General features: G+C 34.6%; 3 protein-coding genes across 6 annotated transcripts in view; 2 read left to right on the top strand and 1 right to left on the bottom strand.

The window, feature by feature from the left end:
• The window catches only part of LOC129802258 (alpha-actinin, sarcomeric), a 44,170-nt gene extending 40,730 nt beyond the window's left edge, over positions 1–3,440 (top strand). For all 3 annotated transcript variants that reach the window (XM_055847944.1, XM_055847943.1, XM_055847942.1), the window contains exon 9: positions 2,405–3,440. In XM_055847944.1, the coding sequence (XP_055703919.1) occupies positions 2,405–2,563 (159 nt within the window). In that variant the 3' untranslated portion in view covers positions 2,564–3,440. The remainder of the gene's footprint in view (positions 1–2,404) is intronic.
• LOC129802273 (clathrin light chain) overlaps positions 1–19,109 on the bottom strand; it is a 101,639-nt gene that overhangs the window by 54,912 nt on the left and 27,618 nt on the right. The window lies entirely within an intron of this gene.
• On the top strand, positions 5,875–19,082 carry LOC129802265 (dipeptidase 1-like). Of its 2 annotated transcripts, none has more exons than XM_055847962.1 (3): positions 5,875–6,477; positions 18,145–18,694; positions 18,759–19,082. In XM_055847962.1, the coding sequence occupies exons 1-3, from the start codon at positions 6,012–6,014 to the stop codon at positions 19,045–19,047; spliced, it is 1,305 nt and encodes a 434-aa protein (XP_055703937.1). In that variant the 5' UTR covers positions 5,875–6,011; the 3' UTR covers positions 19,048–19,082. The 2 variants fall into 2 exon arrangements, with proteins under 2 accessions (XP_055703937.1, XP_055703938.1); XM_055847963.1 differs by lacking the exon at positions 5,875–6,477 and adding an exon at positions 10,184–11,001.

Here is a 19,109-nt window from a genome sequence, read left to right as displayed (position 1 = left end):
AGCCCTGGACACAAACAAAGAGAACCTCCAGAAATATGGGTGGTAATATGCAGCAGAAGAGTGGATATTGGCAAGAGGCTTAAGGGTCTCACTGCAGACACAGCAAAGATCAACTAAGCCGTCCCCTCTCGTCTCCAAAATAAAGGGACCGGGCCACAAGTAACAGAAATGTCCGGCCAAATTTGTTATGGCCGAAGAATTTGGGATTATAGCCCTTTCGAGATTATGGCGATCAGGATACAGGCTTTCAAGATACCGGCTTTCAGGATTTTGGCTTTCGTGATTTTAACAAGAACTCGTGTTAGATATGTGTGATCTTTGCCCTCGTAATCATATCCCTAAGCACCGTAACGTTCTGGTAGGTTTTGATCTCCCATTACTGCTCCGTCAGATAACGTTTTCTCTTCTGTTTCGTCTGATTTTTATCTGGAGGGCACTCCTTGACCTCACTTATAATTCCTGGGACCTCGCCCAGGGTGCAGGGATTTTTAATGTCGAGAGCTAATTAACCAGCTATTGTGAACTATTTTTTTTTTGACGGGATTGTCTTGTTCAAGTCCCTTCCTTTGCTTACCAGATCATCATTGATCGGTATCGCTAGATTTTACCAGGGTGGGTCAGGTTAAATATTGTTTTTCCGCTAATCAACCTGTCAATGAGGACACAAAGGAGGATGTAAATTACTTGTAAAAGGCAAATGGTTAAGCTCGATGTCCAATTAAAACAATCCAAGCCTCAGAAAGCCTCTTGGAATAAGCAATATAACTGTGAATATATTCAGGTGTTAAAATGGGACTTCAGCTTCAGAGCCGTAAATCCGGCTAAAAGCGATCGCAAAGAAGGAATCTCCTGAGATTTCTGGAAGGCAGAAGGAAGTTATGATGAAACGGCAACGTGATTCTCAGGAATGGAGATGAAGAAAATTGCTCTAAATATGCACCTTTCTACGACTCACTAACTATGGTTTCTAAAAGTCACTTCGACGAGAAAAGAGGGAGACACTCTCGGTTCTTCCGCTTTTATTCTGCTTTGACAATTCGGTAGTCTTGCTCGGTGTCACTCAGGCACACAAAGAGAAAACGTCGAAAAACATCGCCACCCGACTGACCTGGTGGAGGGTAACACAACCTGTGTAAGAGGGACGAACCCTATAGTTATTGATTTTATTAAATAAACAATAATAAATGATTACAGTGGACAGATGCTTGCTTTTCAGTTTTAAATTAGACGGAGCTTGAAAGATCGATGAAAATGGGCTTGAAGTTTTTAGGAAACGTTTTGTCAATGTTGAAATTCAAAGATTCGAAGAACGAATTGTTTGATCGTCTTCTGTCCCGAAATGTGCTGGAATTCTTCCTCTGAAAGCACTTGTAATCGAATAAAAAATAAAGAACAGGATTAGAAATATGTTTTTCAGTGTTTTCAAGATCAGGCTTCTGCTATGGACTAAAGCTATTGGGAATTGGGATTGGGATTGAGAAAAATTAAAATAATTGATATCGTTTCTTGAATATGATTTTGATAGCGGACTATCTGACTATCTGCTGATCTGGCGCGTTAGCATGCTGACCATCTTTCCCTATTGCCTTTTTCACACCTGTACGGGAATTCTGTAATTTTTGTGGCATTATCACGCGTGAGTTCGAAACCTGACAATGCCAATCGAGCTTTTTTTGTCATGTCATATAAGTTCGAAAATGCAATTCACTGATTTTTTAATGAAATCCCTTTAATTGATAATTTTATGAAAATACAGTACGTTTTGATTGATTTGTTTAACAAAATTCATTGTCATTTGAATTGCCAGAAATCTCAAATATGTGACTTCTGACAATGCCACGTGAGCTGAAATGGCAATGTCACGGCTACAGAATGGCATTTTCGAAAAAGCTCTCCTAAGATTCGAACCCAATTTGTTATATGGCATTGCCAGAGCGTTACAGAATTTCCCTACTGGTTCCATTACTTTTCATACGAGCTGCAAGGGAATTCTGTAACTATATGACAATGTCATATGACAAATTTTCGTAATAAATTCGGAAATAGGATAATATTAAAGTCCAGTGCACATCGAATGGTCGTTGCAGGTAGCTCTATGAAGCTTTTAGTAACTGATATAAATTGGATTTTCAATTAGTTCTTCCGATTTTTTTTTATAATAATGTTTATTGGTTTCTTTGTAAATTAGGCTCAGTGCCTCTATATACAACCATGAATGTTACAAATGTTAGAGCGGTTGGAATTACAAGTTTACCATATCATTTTAAATTTGTCATAATGACATCGTAGCCTGAAATAAATGGCAAAAGTGAATAAAGAAGTGCACAAGAAATTATGGATCATCTGCACATATTAAGTTTGAACAAAAATAGTTAATATTTAATTGTCCCGTGTGCCTTTTCAGCCGTACATCCTGCCCGATGAGCTGCGACGTGAATTGCCACCGGATCAGGCTGAGTACTGTATTCAGCGCATGCCACCCTTCAAGGGGCCAGGTGCCGTTCCCGGAGCCCTCGACTACATGTCCTTCAGCACGGCCCTCTACGGCGAGAGTGACTTGTAGACGGAGACTCTCCAGTGTCCATCAAAAATGTAACTGTCCATTGCTGCCCTTCGTCATCAGGCAAGCTCAAAAGGAGGAACATACCCCCGCTCTTCCGGTGAGAGGACTTTCTTTCGCATTCACTCGTTGCTGTGGACTGCGGGGGTGGGCTTCCTAAAGATTTTACTTGCGCAACTTTATAACAAAAAAAAACGAATATTCAGTGGGGAGAAAACAAGGAGAGTCTCAATCTGCAGATAAAATTTTGTGTCATTTTTTTTCTTCATTCTTCTTTTCTTTGTTGTTGCATGAAGATGTGTTTTTTTCTCCAATAGAGTGGAGAGTAAGAGAGAGAGAGAGGTATCACAGGGAATTGTGGGAGAATCACAGCAAAAAAAAACTGATAAAAAATATTGAAAGATAAAATCTAGAGCGAGAATAGAAATACAGTAAATAATTAGTGTCTCTATTGAGAAATTGTCTCTTTTAAAATCCTCTATTTCTTTATTTTTGTCTGGTTTAACCATCATTTTCAGTTGATTTTTTCGCGGGTAGACAAGAATCAATGGCTCTACCTGTCCTATAAATCTAATGTGTACGAGAAAGAGGAGAGGAATCCTGTGTAATTTTTTTGTGTAAAAAGTACCATTTTATTGCTTCTGAGAGATGTTTTTTTTTTCTTCCTTAAACTCTTCAATGGCTTCAACAACTAGAATTTACTTAAGAAGTTCTATATAGTTTTGAGACATCTTTATTACAGTAAAACAGAAATAAAGAGAAATAATATAAAAAAAAATAAAGAGAAAAGATACGATAATAATGATTATACAACTTATATACAATATTTAAAATTAGTAAAGAAGAAATTTAATAAAATCCTCCAGTGATTTTCTTTCAATCTGGATTTGTCTGTTGGTTTTTCTTTTCTTTGAGCCTGGCGCAGTTGCCTACTTCTCGGCGCTTTTCGGATTTGAAAGGTTTGTAACGCAACGCTTTAGTGCACTTTACTTCGAGAGTACTTCAGAATGTTTGAGAGTTTCATTAATTCATAAAGGTTCTTAGTCCTTATGGAAAGGAAGGAGATATTTTAAGACTGAGCTTTCCTTCCTGAAAGCTTGAAGTGAACAGACATCAAAAAATTTTAAGGTGAGAAAACATTCATCAAAACATTGAAATTAAAGTTTAATATAATGAAAGCAATAACTAAAAATAATTGAATTAATATGATCAATAAGGTTAATGCAAAATATTAAATCTTTTTACAAAAATTAAACAATTATTGAGACTTCGATGGCGTGGCGTGATGCCAAACAATAATAAAAAACAGTGATTTCGGTTAAAATTTAATAAAAAATAAACAAAGTGAACATCTTGGGAGGACGAAAACTGAAAAATCTAACAATATTAGCGGTGAAAACTCAAGGATGTGTAAGATGAAGTCTGATAAAAAAGACGTGGTTACCTTAGACATGTGGCAAGGAGAAAAACTACGCGTCAAGATGGCGGATAACATCAACATCTCTTCTACAGAGTTAGAAGTTGATTGGTTTTCCTGCTACCACAGCCAACAAATGACGAACGACAACATTTCTTAGCCAATGAAAAATTTACTAATTGAGCTCCTGGAGGATGAGATTCACTACAAAGGACCATTCTTCATTATCATGAAAAATGAAGACATAAGCTACACTGAAACAGCTAAGATTAATCAGGGTTGGTAAACCCAAGGTCGAAAAAATTCATCAAACTGGAGAATCACAGTATGTAATGGTCTCTACACATTAGAGAAATTTATGTCCATATTGAAGTAAATTTCCTACGCTTGTGTAGGAAAAACTCTTCAATATGGACATAAATTTTTCTAGTGTGTAGACACCATAAATGAAGCTGAAAGACGCTGCTATAAACAATATTACATTAAATCACGAGTACTTTCAAATTGTGACTAAATATATACAATAAAATTTAGAGCCTTGACAAAATCAAGATTTACCTTAATTTTTAGATATCTTTATTAGGTTTTCATTTCAATTCGAAACTTAAAAACGGTAAAAAATACGACGAAGATAAGGAAATATTGAATTTAAAGTTAAAATTTAAAATATAAAAAAAACTATCAAATCAGTAAATGAAAAAAATATTTAAGAAAAATTATGGAGGAGAATATCACATTGATAATTAAAAATATGTAAAACGAAACAAAAAATAAAACAAATTAACAAGAACAAAATCAAGAAAAAGAAAAAACAAAGAACAAGAATCTTATTGAAATTACTTTTTGACCTTTACTGAAATTACTTTTTTGTGATTTCAGAGCAGAAAAAGAAATGTGCGAACTCTGATTACGCATTTACATTGAAACAAAAACACTTTTAAAGAAAATAAATTTGAAAATTAATGAAATAACATGTACAGTAGAGTCTCCTAAATTCGAACGCTCGGGGGGTATTTTTGACATTTCTTACCTCCCAAATTCGAACCATTTTTTCAAAACTAACGAAATTTATGTGAGATTAAATTGTACTTTCAATCAAATTCCCGTACTTTCTCACAAGTCTTAGCGGTAACATACTTCCTTTTCATTTTATACGATCATAATGTAATAAAACATTCAGGAAGAAGCACATAAATATGATTTTCATTCATTCAGATTACGAATTTTTTAACATAACCCCAAAATTGGCATTTTGAATCCAAACGTCGCTCGAATTTGAGAGATTCAGATTTGAGAGACTCTACTGTAAAACTAGTTTAGTTTGGCTATATGGATCTATTTGAATCTGACAGCCGTAAAAACTGAAATAAAGAAGAAGAAGAAGACAGAGCTTCAGACTTTTAGCATGACTTAACTGTTCTAATTTCTTATCAATCATGATTTTTGGAAAAATTTAACTTGGGCTCTCAAAAACCAATGAAATTGTTCCCTATTCAGGATTTTGAGACTTTTAGGAACTCGCTTAAACCTCTAATCTGAAGACCGCTTTAGCCATATAACTTAACTTTTTCAATTCTTAACAGTCAAGATTTTTTTTTTTGAAAATTTTGATTCAGGATTGGATTATTGGCAATCGATCAATTAGATTCTGAAAATCCAATAAAATTGCTTGATATTTAGGATTTTGACACCTTAGGAACCTAGCCTAAACCTCTATCTACTCTGAATATACCCCTTAAAATGGATGAGTCAATAATGCTATTTTTCTGAGCAGTAACTGTCCACTGGAGAAGATTTACCAGCTTTAAAAGATGAAGATCTGTCGAATTATGAGCCATAAACTGCCATTAGATACTCATTGTTCAGTCCGTTCATTCTTTATCAGTTGCCATGAAGAGGCGACTGATCCACCTTAATTGCCGAATTACTATCCCATCTAGAGATCTGTCTGACAGTGTTTATTTGCCCAAGGTGGCCCATGGTGTTTTAATTCAGGAAACTCCTCTCACAGCAGTGAAGTTTTAGTGAGAAAAAATGGTGCTTAGTGCAGCGAAGAAGAAGTGGTTGATCTTCGGTGGTGGAGCCCTTGTGCTCGTGGTAGCTCTAGCAATTGCTCTACCTCTAACGATAGGGAAGAGTACCTCAAATGGCGATGGATCAGATACTTTTCGTGGCAGCAGTGTACTAGATGAGGTACCCCTCATTGATGGACACAATGATCTTCCGGGAAATCTTTACAGACTGGAACGAAACCAACTGGAAAATTTCAACTTTGATTCCGACCTCAGGCTTCATCCAGTCTGGGGTTCTCAATCGTCCAGTTACACAGATCTTCCTCGGTTGAGAACAGGAAAAGTTGGTGGACAGTTTTGGGTGGCTTACGTGAGCTGTGAGACCCAGCACAAGGATGCTGTAGAGAGGACCATGGCCCAAATTGATGTGATCAAGAGACTCATCAAAAAATATCCCAATGATCTTCAATATGCAACAACAGCGGACGGTAAATAATTCAGTTATTGATAAATTTGTGTTGTTAGTTTTTGGGATTGACCTTTTTATAATTTATATTAGGTAAGTTAGTACCGTTAGTAAGTTTTGGAAATTTATTGGTTCATTTTCACCAATAAGAACCTTACAAATCTTAAGATGAAGATCTTTAAGGTGTTATTATAAGTTTGCCTTCTTTTCATACATTCTGTAAGTATTTGTTGTTCTACAACTGCTGAAAATTGAGGCATTATAGGTTAAGTCCTTTTTAAGTACTTAATGAGTACTTACTGTGTTAGCTGGGAACTCAAAATGTTCTGAGAAGTTGGGCCTGTACTGCCTGATTATTAGTCGAGAGACGGCTTAGTGCGGAAACATAGGGAAAATTTGACAACCACGCTTAACTCGATGCTACCCTTAACTAGGGTAGACTTCAAAGGACGAAACCTTAGAAAATTTATATTCACTATTGGAATGCCTGTCCAGTTAGGAAATTATTGACATAGGTCAAGTGGTGTAAAAAAAACTTCTGTCCTATGGTGCCCTCGTTTCCCCTAGCTCAAGCCTTGGTAGCTCTATTATTTGTAGGTTGATAGAAATAATTTAAAACAATTGCCTTTGTTCATGATCACATCAAGTCCTTTGCTTTTCATAGAAATACTTTCTTTATAAAATTTATTTGACTTAGGGTAGAGGAAACTAGGGCCCCTTAAATTGGGACAATTTCAAATAGGGCTTATTTTATTTTATTTTAAAATGGGACTGGAATTTGTTAGACATCAGATATAAGTGATGCTAACGATATAGTCGGCATCGGCACACAAGTCCGAAGTTGCATTTATTTTATACGTTAGTCATCTGTCAAAAATAATCAATCACAGTATCGGTAGATTTAGCAACTAAACAGTTTTTTTCTAACAATTAAGATTTTGAGTTTTGGGCTAAAAATCAGAATTTGCGGGGAATGGTACCTTTGCATTTTAACTAGAATAAGGAGTCAAATAAAGCATTTAATTCAGTTAAAGAGGCCTATAGTGAGCATCCACGACCAAGGATTAGCTGAGAAAATCAGTTTAAAAGCTTCAAAAATGGCGATTTTACCGCACGGGACAAAAGGACCAAAAGCAATTGATGGCGCCGATCCGAAAGCGTTACTCGATTAAGGTCATTAGATTAGCTTAAGTGAGGATTAATTATGATTCGCCAAGGTGTTTTCAAGCGTTTATATACCATGGAAAAAATCCAAATGGAGGTAAATGGGTGCTTAACAATTTATCAGACTGACAAAAATTTAAAAATCGGATTTTAACGTTTTGCCTTCGCGGTATGAAGGAAAAAAGATCCCAGCAGCGTATTCGTACAAGCAATAAAAAATGAGTTTGGATCGAGTATTTTAAAACCAAAATATCGTAGTTTTGTCCTATCAAAGCATCGATCAAAATTGAAAAAAGACAATGCTGAGCGTTTGGTAGGATAGGACCGAGGTCAATCATGCTATACGAGGTGCTTAAACTAAGCGATACTATTGATAGACATTACTATCGATCAATAGATCGATAGTATCAATCGATCAATAGATCGATCGAACAGATAAAATAGAAATAGAATAGCTCACAGCTCTCATCTTTATCAGGGATATATTATTTTGATGACTAAGCTATTTTGGCCATTTCGTTCATTATGCCCAGCGCACAATAACATTTGTTTTGTAAACATGTTTTTGACATTTCTATGGGAGTGAGTGAGACCTAGATCTAGTCATCTTGCTCACTCTCATAGGAAATTTTGAAAACATATTTACAAACAAAAGTTATTATGCGTTGGATATTATTTGTTTATAAATTATTATTCATTATACAATATGTATTATATGAGAAATATGTCGCTTCAGACGCTTCAATTATTATGCATTGGACGGGACTCGAATTAACAACTGTAACCAGGGGCCCATCAAACCTAATAAAAAGTGAAGCTATTTTTCACTTTTCCTTGTAAAAATTTTGAAGATATTGCACCGCGATTTAAACAAATTTGCTCGTAGTTCTTGTATAATTTTGGCGAACATTGTGAAATATGTATTCTTAAATAGCTTTTTATTCACGATTTCGAAAGATATCAGACTGATAAGTCAATTCTCTGTAGGAAAAAACTTGCCAATCGTCTTCAATGCCTCTATGCAAAAATGTATGGAAAAATGAAATGTCGAGAGGCCCGTAACTGTAACACTCGAGCCGCAGAGCGCGAGGGACACACCGCTCAAGAGCCAAACGCTCTTACCAATTGCACCACGGACCTCCCCCACTAGTTGTATTTAAACTGGTAACTTACTGCATACTACTCTTCTGCATTACTATTTCTCGTATCTTAGTAAAAAATACACAGAAGTTGCTTGGAGTTTTACTAAAAGAAAACTACAAACATAGCTCCATAATTTTTACGTAACGCCAAATGCGTATCTAGTGATATCTCTCATCAAAATTTCAAATCAAAGGAACATTTTTATCGTGGACACACTCTAGCAAATAATAAAGGATATTGTCATCTGGTCTTGGTATCAATTTGACTAAATTCCCATTAGTTTCTCATTAACTAAGCCGTTTCTCGGCTTAAGCTGAGAGACGAATAAATAATCAGAAACTGGTGGGAATTTAGTCAAATAACATTATTCTGATTATAATACGTTAAGCCGTCTCTCGGTTTAACCCTTTAACGATGAGACAGTTTTCGCTGACCGAAAATCAGTAATAAAAATGAAACCGATAAACAAAAATTTGTGAAACGTCTTACATCTAATCTTAGAAAAGCCAACGGAGTCTGATTTGGTGCATTTTTTGCCTCTATGAACGATAGGGACAAAAACAGCCGAAAAGTTTAAGTAATTTTTCTGACGATACCAATGACAGATAATTTTCACTCTGAAAAAAAATATTATGTATGAGTATTGTAGTTTCTTGTTCTAAAACGGTTTTGCTTTAAAAAAATTGAAAGTATAAAAAATAAATAAAATCAATATTCAATATGAAAATTTAAAAATTTGCCATTTTTAAACTTAAAAATTTACTATATAGCAAATACTGGTAGATTTGCAAAAAATATCCTAGATTTCTTCATTCTTCTACTCTGGAATTAGGTACAAACATAAGAAGAAAATAACTTTAGGTAGTCAGGAAAATTTATTTTCTTTATGGGACACCGGTGTTCCAAGTTCCAATCGTCCTTAAAGGGTTAAGTCATAAGTGTATCAGAGTAGAGCAATAGCTTCATCCTTAGCTTTTTTTCGTGCACGCACGAATGGTAGTGAGAACGACTCACTACTATAGAAATTGTTCTTGCAAACCTAATTTGTACAAAAAAATACTACGCTGATCGGATCTACGCACAAACCACACCATCAACTTCATTGCGTGAACATATCGGAATTTCGTTGGATGTACCTTCTTTTATTAAATTCTAGAATTTTGTCAATGTACTTTTACTTATTTTTACAACCAGTATAACTTGCAGTGTAACTTGTGAGTGACAATAGAATAAGTTTTAATTCAATTAAAGTCACATCAAACTCACTAAATAAAAATTTGTGTCTCGCTTATGCGTTGATCTAATAATGAGGCTGGTGATTTATTTTGAGATCTCTCATCTTTCTCTCGAGTACGGCTCTGGTGGCAATTAAGAGTTCTAGCCAAACGTTGAGATATTGGATGTACCCTAGGAGTACAGATAGTCTTGAATCTGCCCTCGGTGATGTCGCGCTTTTGTATGCGGAACTCCCCAAGGAGACACAATTTCCCATAAATATATTTTGACCAGCAATTGCCCACTGAAGAAGAGTTATCAATGTAATAAGCAGATAAAAGATGTGTGAAGCGATTATTAAGTTTATACGGTCATAAACCATCGACAGATACTGTATAAGTTGATGTCTTATCAGTGGACATTATAAAGCCCCTGAACCACCTGATTTGTTAGATTTGCTTTTGGTCTTCATTAGTGATCTGTGTGATAGAGTGGACAGTCCATGGTGCTTTAAGTGAATCCTAATCACATTTACCAGTGAAGTTTTAGTGAGAAAAAATGGTGCTTAGTGCAACGAAAAAGAAGTGGTTGATCTTCGGTGGTGGAGCCCTTGTGCTCGTGGTGGCTCTTGCAATTGCCCTACCTCTAACGGTAGGGAAAAGTGTGTCAAGTGTCCAGGGATCAGATACCTTCCGAGGAAGTAGTGTACTGGATGAAGTACCTCTCATCGATGGACACAATGATCTGCCGCACAATCTCTACAGCATCGAAAAGAATCAACTGGCGAACTTCAACTTTGATTCTGATCTCAGACTTCATCCCATTTGGGGCCCTAGATCCTCCAGTCACACTGACCTGCCGCGGCTGAGAACAGGAAAAGTTGGTGGACAGTTTTGGGTGGCTTACGTGAGCTGTGACACTCAGCACAAGGATGCTGTAGAGAGGACCATGGCCCAAATTGATGTGATCAAGAGACTCATCAAAAAATATCCCAATGATCTTCAATATGCAACAACAGCAGATGGTGAGTGCTGGTTCAACGAATAATAAATTATCACCTTAAAGTGTGATATTGAACTTCGGGTATTGGATACAGAAATTGTTTACATAATGGTCTTCAGATGAAAATTGGAGAGTAAATGTTCTACTTTGAAAAAAAAAAAATGTCTTATTAAACGGACAAAGGGATCTTCAAATGTGACAAAATAAAGGATGTTATTTGTGAATTTGACAACTTGAAGAATATCCTTTTGACAAACTTTTCTTGATAATTTGACAAAACTTTTTTTTAGATTACTCGGTAAAGAAAAATGCGAACTTAAGATAATTTTTGTGAAGTTATATTCAATATTGTTGAACTTTATGATCAAAAAATTGGGAAATTCAAATTGAGATTGGTTGCCAGCGCCACTGGCGGGAGATAACAGTGCCCTCACACGGAGGAAGTAGTTCTCAGCGACAGAGTATTTCTCAGTAACATCTTTGTTTCTGTTTCCTTCTTAAAATATTCCTTCGTTAAAAAATCATTCAGTTATACCTTGATATTTTCAGTTATTTTCCTGTTAAATTAAAATCAATTTTAGAAATTTTTGCTCTTAGGGTACGGATTTCAGGCTTCGCACATACTTTGGCTTCGAACACTTTATATTTTCCCAATATTTATTTAATGAATCTGACCTAGTTATTTTACAAAATGTGTGACTCAATACTGGCTATTAAAATACATTGCTATTAGGTTCGATTCATTAAAAGAATAATAGAAAAAAAATGAAGTGTTCTAAGCCAGAGTGTGTGCGAAGCCTAAAAGCTTTTCCCTAAAATATTAAATTGCCTTATTGGAGTTTGTGCCGCTTATGTTGAAGATAAAATTTATATTACAATTCAAGTTTTGCTTTTCAGAATTTGGACTAGATTTTATCACATCTTGGTTTTAGTATAAAGGCCTCTACACATTGGGAGCAATTTTTTTCAAAAATTGCATTTTTGACAGAATTTTGACGTTTCTGCCTACAGCACTGCAGCCAATTTCCTTCAAAAAAGCAATTTTTGATGAAAATTGTTCTCAATGTGTAGACACCTTAACAGTAAATGCTTCGGTTTTTGTTACTTTCTGCCCCATACCTTTTATTACTTTTTACCCCAAGTGGTAATTTTTAATAAAATGATTTCTGGAGAAAAGAATATTCGGAAAATGCTAAAACGGATAGCGGCTTCGTATTCAAAGAATCCAAATCATTTAGGAAATATTCACCATTGCATCAATTTTGGAAAATAAGTAGGTAAAAATTGATATCTTCTGCTGGGAAAATATTTCAAAAATAGTACTAAAAATTTCAATATTTTTTATTTTATAAATTCCTTGTTGGAATTCTAAGAAACTTACGACATTGAAGAAGGTCTATGGAGGCTATCTATAGAAAAAAATTGAAGCTGCTATTTCTTTTATCTTGGAAGATATTGAATTATGAAATTTTCGATTTGTGACTTTTTACACCAATATCCCCTACTAAACATGTTTACTAAATAAAATGATTTTGTTTTGCTCCAAAAGAATTAAAAGAATAAATACATATAATGAAATTAGTGATTACTAGGAACCCTAAACCTAAAAGTCTTAAACTAAGAAAAAAAATAGACTTAGGGTAAGTGTGCCAAATTTCGGCATAGTTGCATGCAAGCGCCAAAGTCTCAAGTTTGAAATATAATATCTTTAATAGAAATTGATTTTTTTCATTCCTTCTACTTAAGGAGTGTTGCTTAGAACCTTGTAGAAAGTTTATCATCATTATTTACTTTAAAATCATTCTTAATACATTTTAAAATGAATAAAAATGTAGACATAGCTTTGGTGCCCTATTCCGGCCACCTTCATTCTCATAGTTCCTTGCCCTTCGGGAATTCTTCCAATATCTTTTTCACGTGATCTCGTTTGTCGAAGCTACATTTTTTGTTATTCTTTTGCATTGTATAATCTCTAGAGTATGTGAAAACTAAAAATTTATGGAAATTCGAGAAACAAAAAAGTGGCCGGAATTGCAAGCTGGCCGGAATTTGGCACACTTACCCTATACGTGGAAATTTATTAAAGTGATCGTTGAGTAGATCATTAAAGTTTTTCTGCATATCAACCTTTAGTGTCTTTGATGGACTTGAATTAATCTAATTTATCTGATGTTTTTCTTTTTATAACGCCTTAACATTAATGAAGCCATTTAGCCACGAGGATTAGAAGAAATTCCAGAGAATTCATGATTATGATCACAAGGACAGGCATGATTTTGTAAAAAAGTGAGAGGGTTTAAACAAAAAAGCAACATATAAACCAGTAATAAAAGGAAACAGATAAAGCATTTTCGGGTATAAATACCTTTAAAACACTTTTTATCTCTAAAACAATTCTCGTTTTCTGCAAATTCTTAAACAATCGGTTCATATTTGTTCCGTATTTAAACTTACAATTTTAATTCAATTTATAGTCTTTTATGTGCCCTTGAATATGTACCTAATCTTCATCATTTAGTAATTAATAATTTATTGCTTCCTAGTTCAACTGCCTATCTACTTAGACGATAATTCGTTTTTATCTCAAGCACATTGTTGTTAAAGCTATCAAAAGGTTTTAATCTTCTCTTCAATATTCAATATTCTCTTTGATAAATTTCTGCCATAAATTGCTTCATTTGATTCCTTGCAGAGAAAATGTTGTAAACAAACAGATAATTGATAAACATTTTTTTTTTTCAAAAATCATATAGAGTACATATGCGTATGTGTACCAAATATCGGTCAGCTTGTAATTTCGCCCACTTCTTTTGCCCCTCAATTTTCCATGATTTTTTAGCTTTTACATAGGTAATCTAGAGATTATACAATGCATAAAAAAATTGTCGCTTCGACTAACGATATAATGTGAAAAACACTATAGGAATTCCGGAAGAGTAAGGAACTATGGGAATCAAGGTGGCCGAAATACTACTTGAAGCTTTGTCAATATTTTGATGCATTTTAAAATATAATTAAGAATGATTCTAGAGAAAACAAAAACGGTAAACTATCTACAATGTTCCAAGCAACATTTTTAAAAAAGAAGTAAGAAAAATATTCAATTTGTATTAAAAGTATTACATTTAAAACTTTAGACTTTTGCGCTTGCATGCATCTATGACGAAATTTAATACACTTTACCCTATTCCTATTCTCTAAACAAAGTAAGACTTGGAATTCTGGGCAAAGTAATTTGGAATGGCTTAAAACTGAACAGTAAGGTCAGGCACATTAAAGGTGTGCCTTTAGATCCGAAAAATTTCCTGAAATCAAAATAACACCCTTTTCTTAAATGTTTTGAATAAGTCTGTCTCATTCTTTCGCACTTAAAATTCGATTGAACTAATTTGAATTTAGTGTGATATTCAAAAGAAGAAGAAGAAGTGTACGAAAGAGTGGGATAAACACCATGCAAATCGTTTGAGGAAAAAGGTCCTGAATTTCGATTAAATACATGAAATTTTACAGATGTAAAAGGTATACCAGAACTATAAAAAAAATTAAATTTTGATCAGTTCTCAATTTAAAACTTTAAAAGCTAGGAAACATCAACCATGCAAGATTTAGGGGAAGCAATGAGTCTTACATTTTGCCTGCAAGGATCTTAGTGGTTCCGATTCCATTTGGATAAAGAAAGCTTCATGAAATTAAAATTCGCATCTTCTCAATCGTTTTGTATATCCCATTCCTTCTTCTTTTGAACATCTATTTCGTAAAATTGTTCGCAAATACTTTTGAATTTCTTTTTAAGACTTATGGCCTCTATACACTAAAGAAATTTATGTTCATATTGAAGCAAATTTCGTGCGCTTATGAGCAGGAAAAACTCTTCAATATGGACATACATTTGTCTGGTATGTAGAGGCCATTAGGACAGAATCACATTGACAGTAATTTTGATTTTACATCAATGTGATTCTGCCTTTACTAAAAGCTCATAAATCATGTAACTCACTAAAAAATTCGTAAAAGTTTGTATGTTTTGTTTAAAAAAAAACCTTATTCATAAAAGGATCACTGAACGAGTATTCTTTTTGTTTTTTTTATGACGTTTACATACTAGATGCAATTTTCGTCAAAAATTGCTCTTAAAAAAATAAATTTGACGTTTCTTCCTACAATGATATTATTATTAATCGTGTCGGAATACTTGTTACAATGTAATCATGTTATATTGCTGCTGTTGTATCCCGTGTTGGAAGAATCCGCTAAGTCCATGTGTAGACCGCCCAGGAGCGCCTTCCCCGTGATGCGATGTGGATGCTTCTTCCATGCTCCCGGATTTTTTTGAGCAGAGGCGGTGCATTTTTATTACGTTATATCACAGTGAAAATGTCTTTTTCTAAACATTCAGATCTTTGCACCGGACGGGACTCGAACTCACAACTGTGAGAGTCGAGCCAGAGATCTCATCAGCCCAAGAACCAACGGTCTTGCCTATTGCGCCACTGAGACCCCCCTACAATGATAGGGGTAATTTTCAATTCAATTTTTCATTTCAATTCAATTTATTGATAAATAAATAGGACAAGCTGTCCTCTGTACAAAGAAATTTCAATAAAACAATTGTTTGTGCGGGGTTTAAGGAATGCGTGGTAGACACAAATCTGAGGATAAGCTCCCTCTTCCGCTCACGCGGTAAGTTATTCCATAGAATAATTCCCTCTACAAAAAGGGAATTGCGGAGAATGCGACACCCCGAACCCGGCACACGGAGACACGAAGCCCTAATGGATGATCCAGCCATCACAAACTCCGTGAGATACCTTGGCCCACCATTTTTATTCAATTTTCATTAGAAAAGCATTTTTTTTTAATTGCTCCTAGAGGCCTTTAGAAAAGATTTGTTCATTTGACAAAACTTCACGAAAAATAACAAAAATGTACGATCATTTTTCTGTGAGTTTCGAACAGTGTTTGTGAAAATATACAAACTTTTACGAACTTGTTTGCGTGTTACACAACTTACGAATACAGTAGAGTCTTCTAAATTCGAACGCTTGGGGGGTATTTTTGACATTTCTCACCTCCCAAATTCGAACGATTTTTTCAAAACTAACGAAATTTGTGTGAGATTAAATTGTACTTTGAATCAAATTCTCGTACTTTCTCGCAAGTTTTTGTGGTAACATACTTCCTTTTCATTTTACACGACTATAATGTATGTAAACATTCAGGAAGAAGCACATAAATATGATTTTCATTCACCTAGAATACGGACCTTCTAATATAACCTCACAATTGACATTTTGAATCCAAACGGCGTTCGAATTTGAGAGATTCAGATTTGAGAGACTCTACTGTATTTCGTAAGTAAGTATTTCTTTCTGTGTAGATAGACCTTTGGAAAAGAAAGAAATACGAAGATTTGATTTCAAGAAGTTTTTCTTACTTAAGGCCTCTACACATTGGGAGCAATTTTCGTCAAAAATCATATTTTTGACAGAATTTTGACGTTTCTACCTACAACAGTGCAGACGATTTCCTTCACTGAGAAAAAAAAGAGGGTGCGATTAACATTTTTTCCTCATAACATTAACACTTTTTAGGTGTAAAAATATATCAACATTTTTTAATGTTAATTTTACACCTCTTTAAGGGTAAAATTGGTAAAATTAACATGAAAAAAGGATAAATTTAACCCCTAATACACCTAAAAAGGGTATTATTTACACCGATTTCGGATCAATACTGCAGGGTGAAATTAACATTTCCGGAATGTTATTTTAACTTTTTCGGATTTCTCTCAGTGTTTAAAAGAGCCATTTTTGACGAAAACTGCTTGCAATGTGTAGACACCCTTAGGCATAACGAATATACCGATTTTTTAAACATTTATTATTATTACTTACTAAAATTTAATTCTTTACTAACCAAGTTTAATCCAAATTCTTAAAGAGAAACGGAATTAACGTTTAAATTCATTGATAATCAGCTTTATTCACTCAAAGAAGTGTTTATGTGTACGAAGTATGTTTTATTCATTTATTTATTATTAAGCGATTATTTATTTATCTATTTATTTAGTTAGTTATTTATTTTTATTGGGCAGGCGGTCAAAATAGGCTTGTTGCCTAAGACCTAACCGGGATTAAAGGGGGGAAGCAAAAAAAAACCAAGTTTAACCTTATTATTCACCAAATTTCATTTTTGCCGATCAAAATTAAATGTTTTTCACTGTCTGTTTAATTGCCTTTTAAGGTTTTTTTTAATTTATTTTTTTTTTTTATAAAGTTTTAAGAGAATTGCACGAATGTGAAATTCATTTGTCCGGAATTTCGCATCTTCCGAAATTTAAAATTTTTTATCTTATGCTAAGTGCTTTAAATTTAAATAAATAAATAAATAATAAAATAAGTAAAAGAATAACAAAATAAATTTGTGAATTTATTTTGTTTAATTGAAATTTGACAGATGACAGATGGGCCTTTTTTGGACCATTTAATGGAAAAATGAGTTTGGTCTAATTAATTTTTATAATTTTGGTTGTATAGGGCTTAGAATTTGTATGCTTATTGAAAGGGTACCTATCCATATGTTTATTTTTTTTAAAACAATTTTTTTCTCCCAAACAAAGCGTAGGAGAGATTGGGGCAGAATTAGCCAGCAAATGATTTTTTTGAATATATATTTCAATGAATAGAGAGTGAGTTATTTGCTTTGAATAATTAGTAGTTTACCTAATATTCATCCTAAGAAAAACTGTAAGACTCTACTTCCTAATTCTACCCCTGACTAATTATGCCCCGGTTTGCCTTACTGTCCTTATCGACACTTTTTCCCAGTGTTCTGCCACAAAAATTCCTCAAGTAAAAAATAACCTTTTTAAGTTCTCTAGAATGGGCAGAATCCTCAGAAGCAAATGAGTTTGAGCAAATAATTTATTTAATATTTCATATAGGTGAGATTATTAATAATCTTACCTAATACTTGACTATTCAAATTCTACTATCTCACCTAACAATGATTTCAAACGATTTCAGTAGGGCATTCTTGGCATTCTTTGAATAAATAAGATAACTGTCAGGTCTAATGAGAGATGAGATATTATTATTCTTCAGCAAATACTTCTTCGAGAGATCTTATCTTTATGGCACTGTCTTTATTCTGTGATGTTTTACAGAAATTGAAGCGGCTTTCAAAGCTGGAAAAATTGCCAGTCTCATCGTTGTTGAGGGTGGTCATTCCATTGACGATCGCCTTTCCGTCCTGCGACTCTACTACGAATTGGGTGTCCGCTACATGACCCTGACGCATAGTTGCAACCAACCTTGGGTGGATGCTTCCCCGATAGATGACACCACCAACGAGAAGCGCAACCTTACAGACTTTGGGGTAAAAGTAGTCTGGGAGATGAACAGACTGGGCATGATGGTGGACATCTCTCATGTTAGTGCTGGAGTGATGCATCATGCATTGGATGTTAGTCGGGCCCCGGTGATTTTCAGCCATTCTTCCTCGTACGCTATGTACCCTCATCATCGGAATGCAAAAGACGATGTTCTGGCCAGATTGCCACAGAATGGAGGCATAATCATGGTTAATTTCTACTCCTTCTTCGTGGCTGGTCAAGATGCTACCATCGACGACGTCATTAGGCATATTAATCACATCAGGGATGTAGCAGGTGTTGACCATGTTGGACTTGGTGGAGATTACGACGGAGTTTCAAGGTTATATCCTGATTATTTCCGCTTATATTTTAAATTTTAATAATGTTTCCTGATAACATTTCAGACAACCAATTGGCCTTGAGGATGTGTCCAAGTATCCCGATCTCTTTGATAAACTTGCCCAACCCGGTCACGGATACGAACCTTGGACACCAGAAGAACTCAAGAAATTGGCTGGATTGAACATATTGAGGGTTATGCGTCAGGTTGAGCAAGTTGCTGCTGGATTGGTGAGCGAGGAACCCTACGAACTCAATATTCCCGATGAGGACATTCACGCCTTCGATCCTAATCAGTCATGCAAAACAGACTTTAGATACAATCCATCTAATGAAATGTTTACAGAAATTTAAAGATTTTTGCTATTAAATTAATGTTCTTTAATGTTTTTCACTTTTATTTTAAGTTCGTCAAA

The sequence above is a fragment of the Phlebotomus papatasi genome, chromosome 2 (assembly GCF_024763615.1).
Source record: "Phlebotomus papatasi isolate M1 chromosome 2, Ppap_2.1, whole genome shotgun sequence".
Lineage (NCBI taxonomy): Eukaryota > Metazoa > Arthropoda > Insecta > Diptera > Psychodidae > Phlebotomus > Phlebotomus papatasi.
This window is presented reverse-complemented; position numbering and strand designations above follow the sequence as displayed.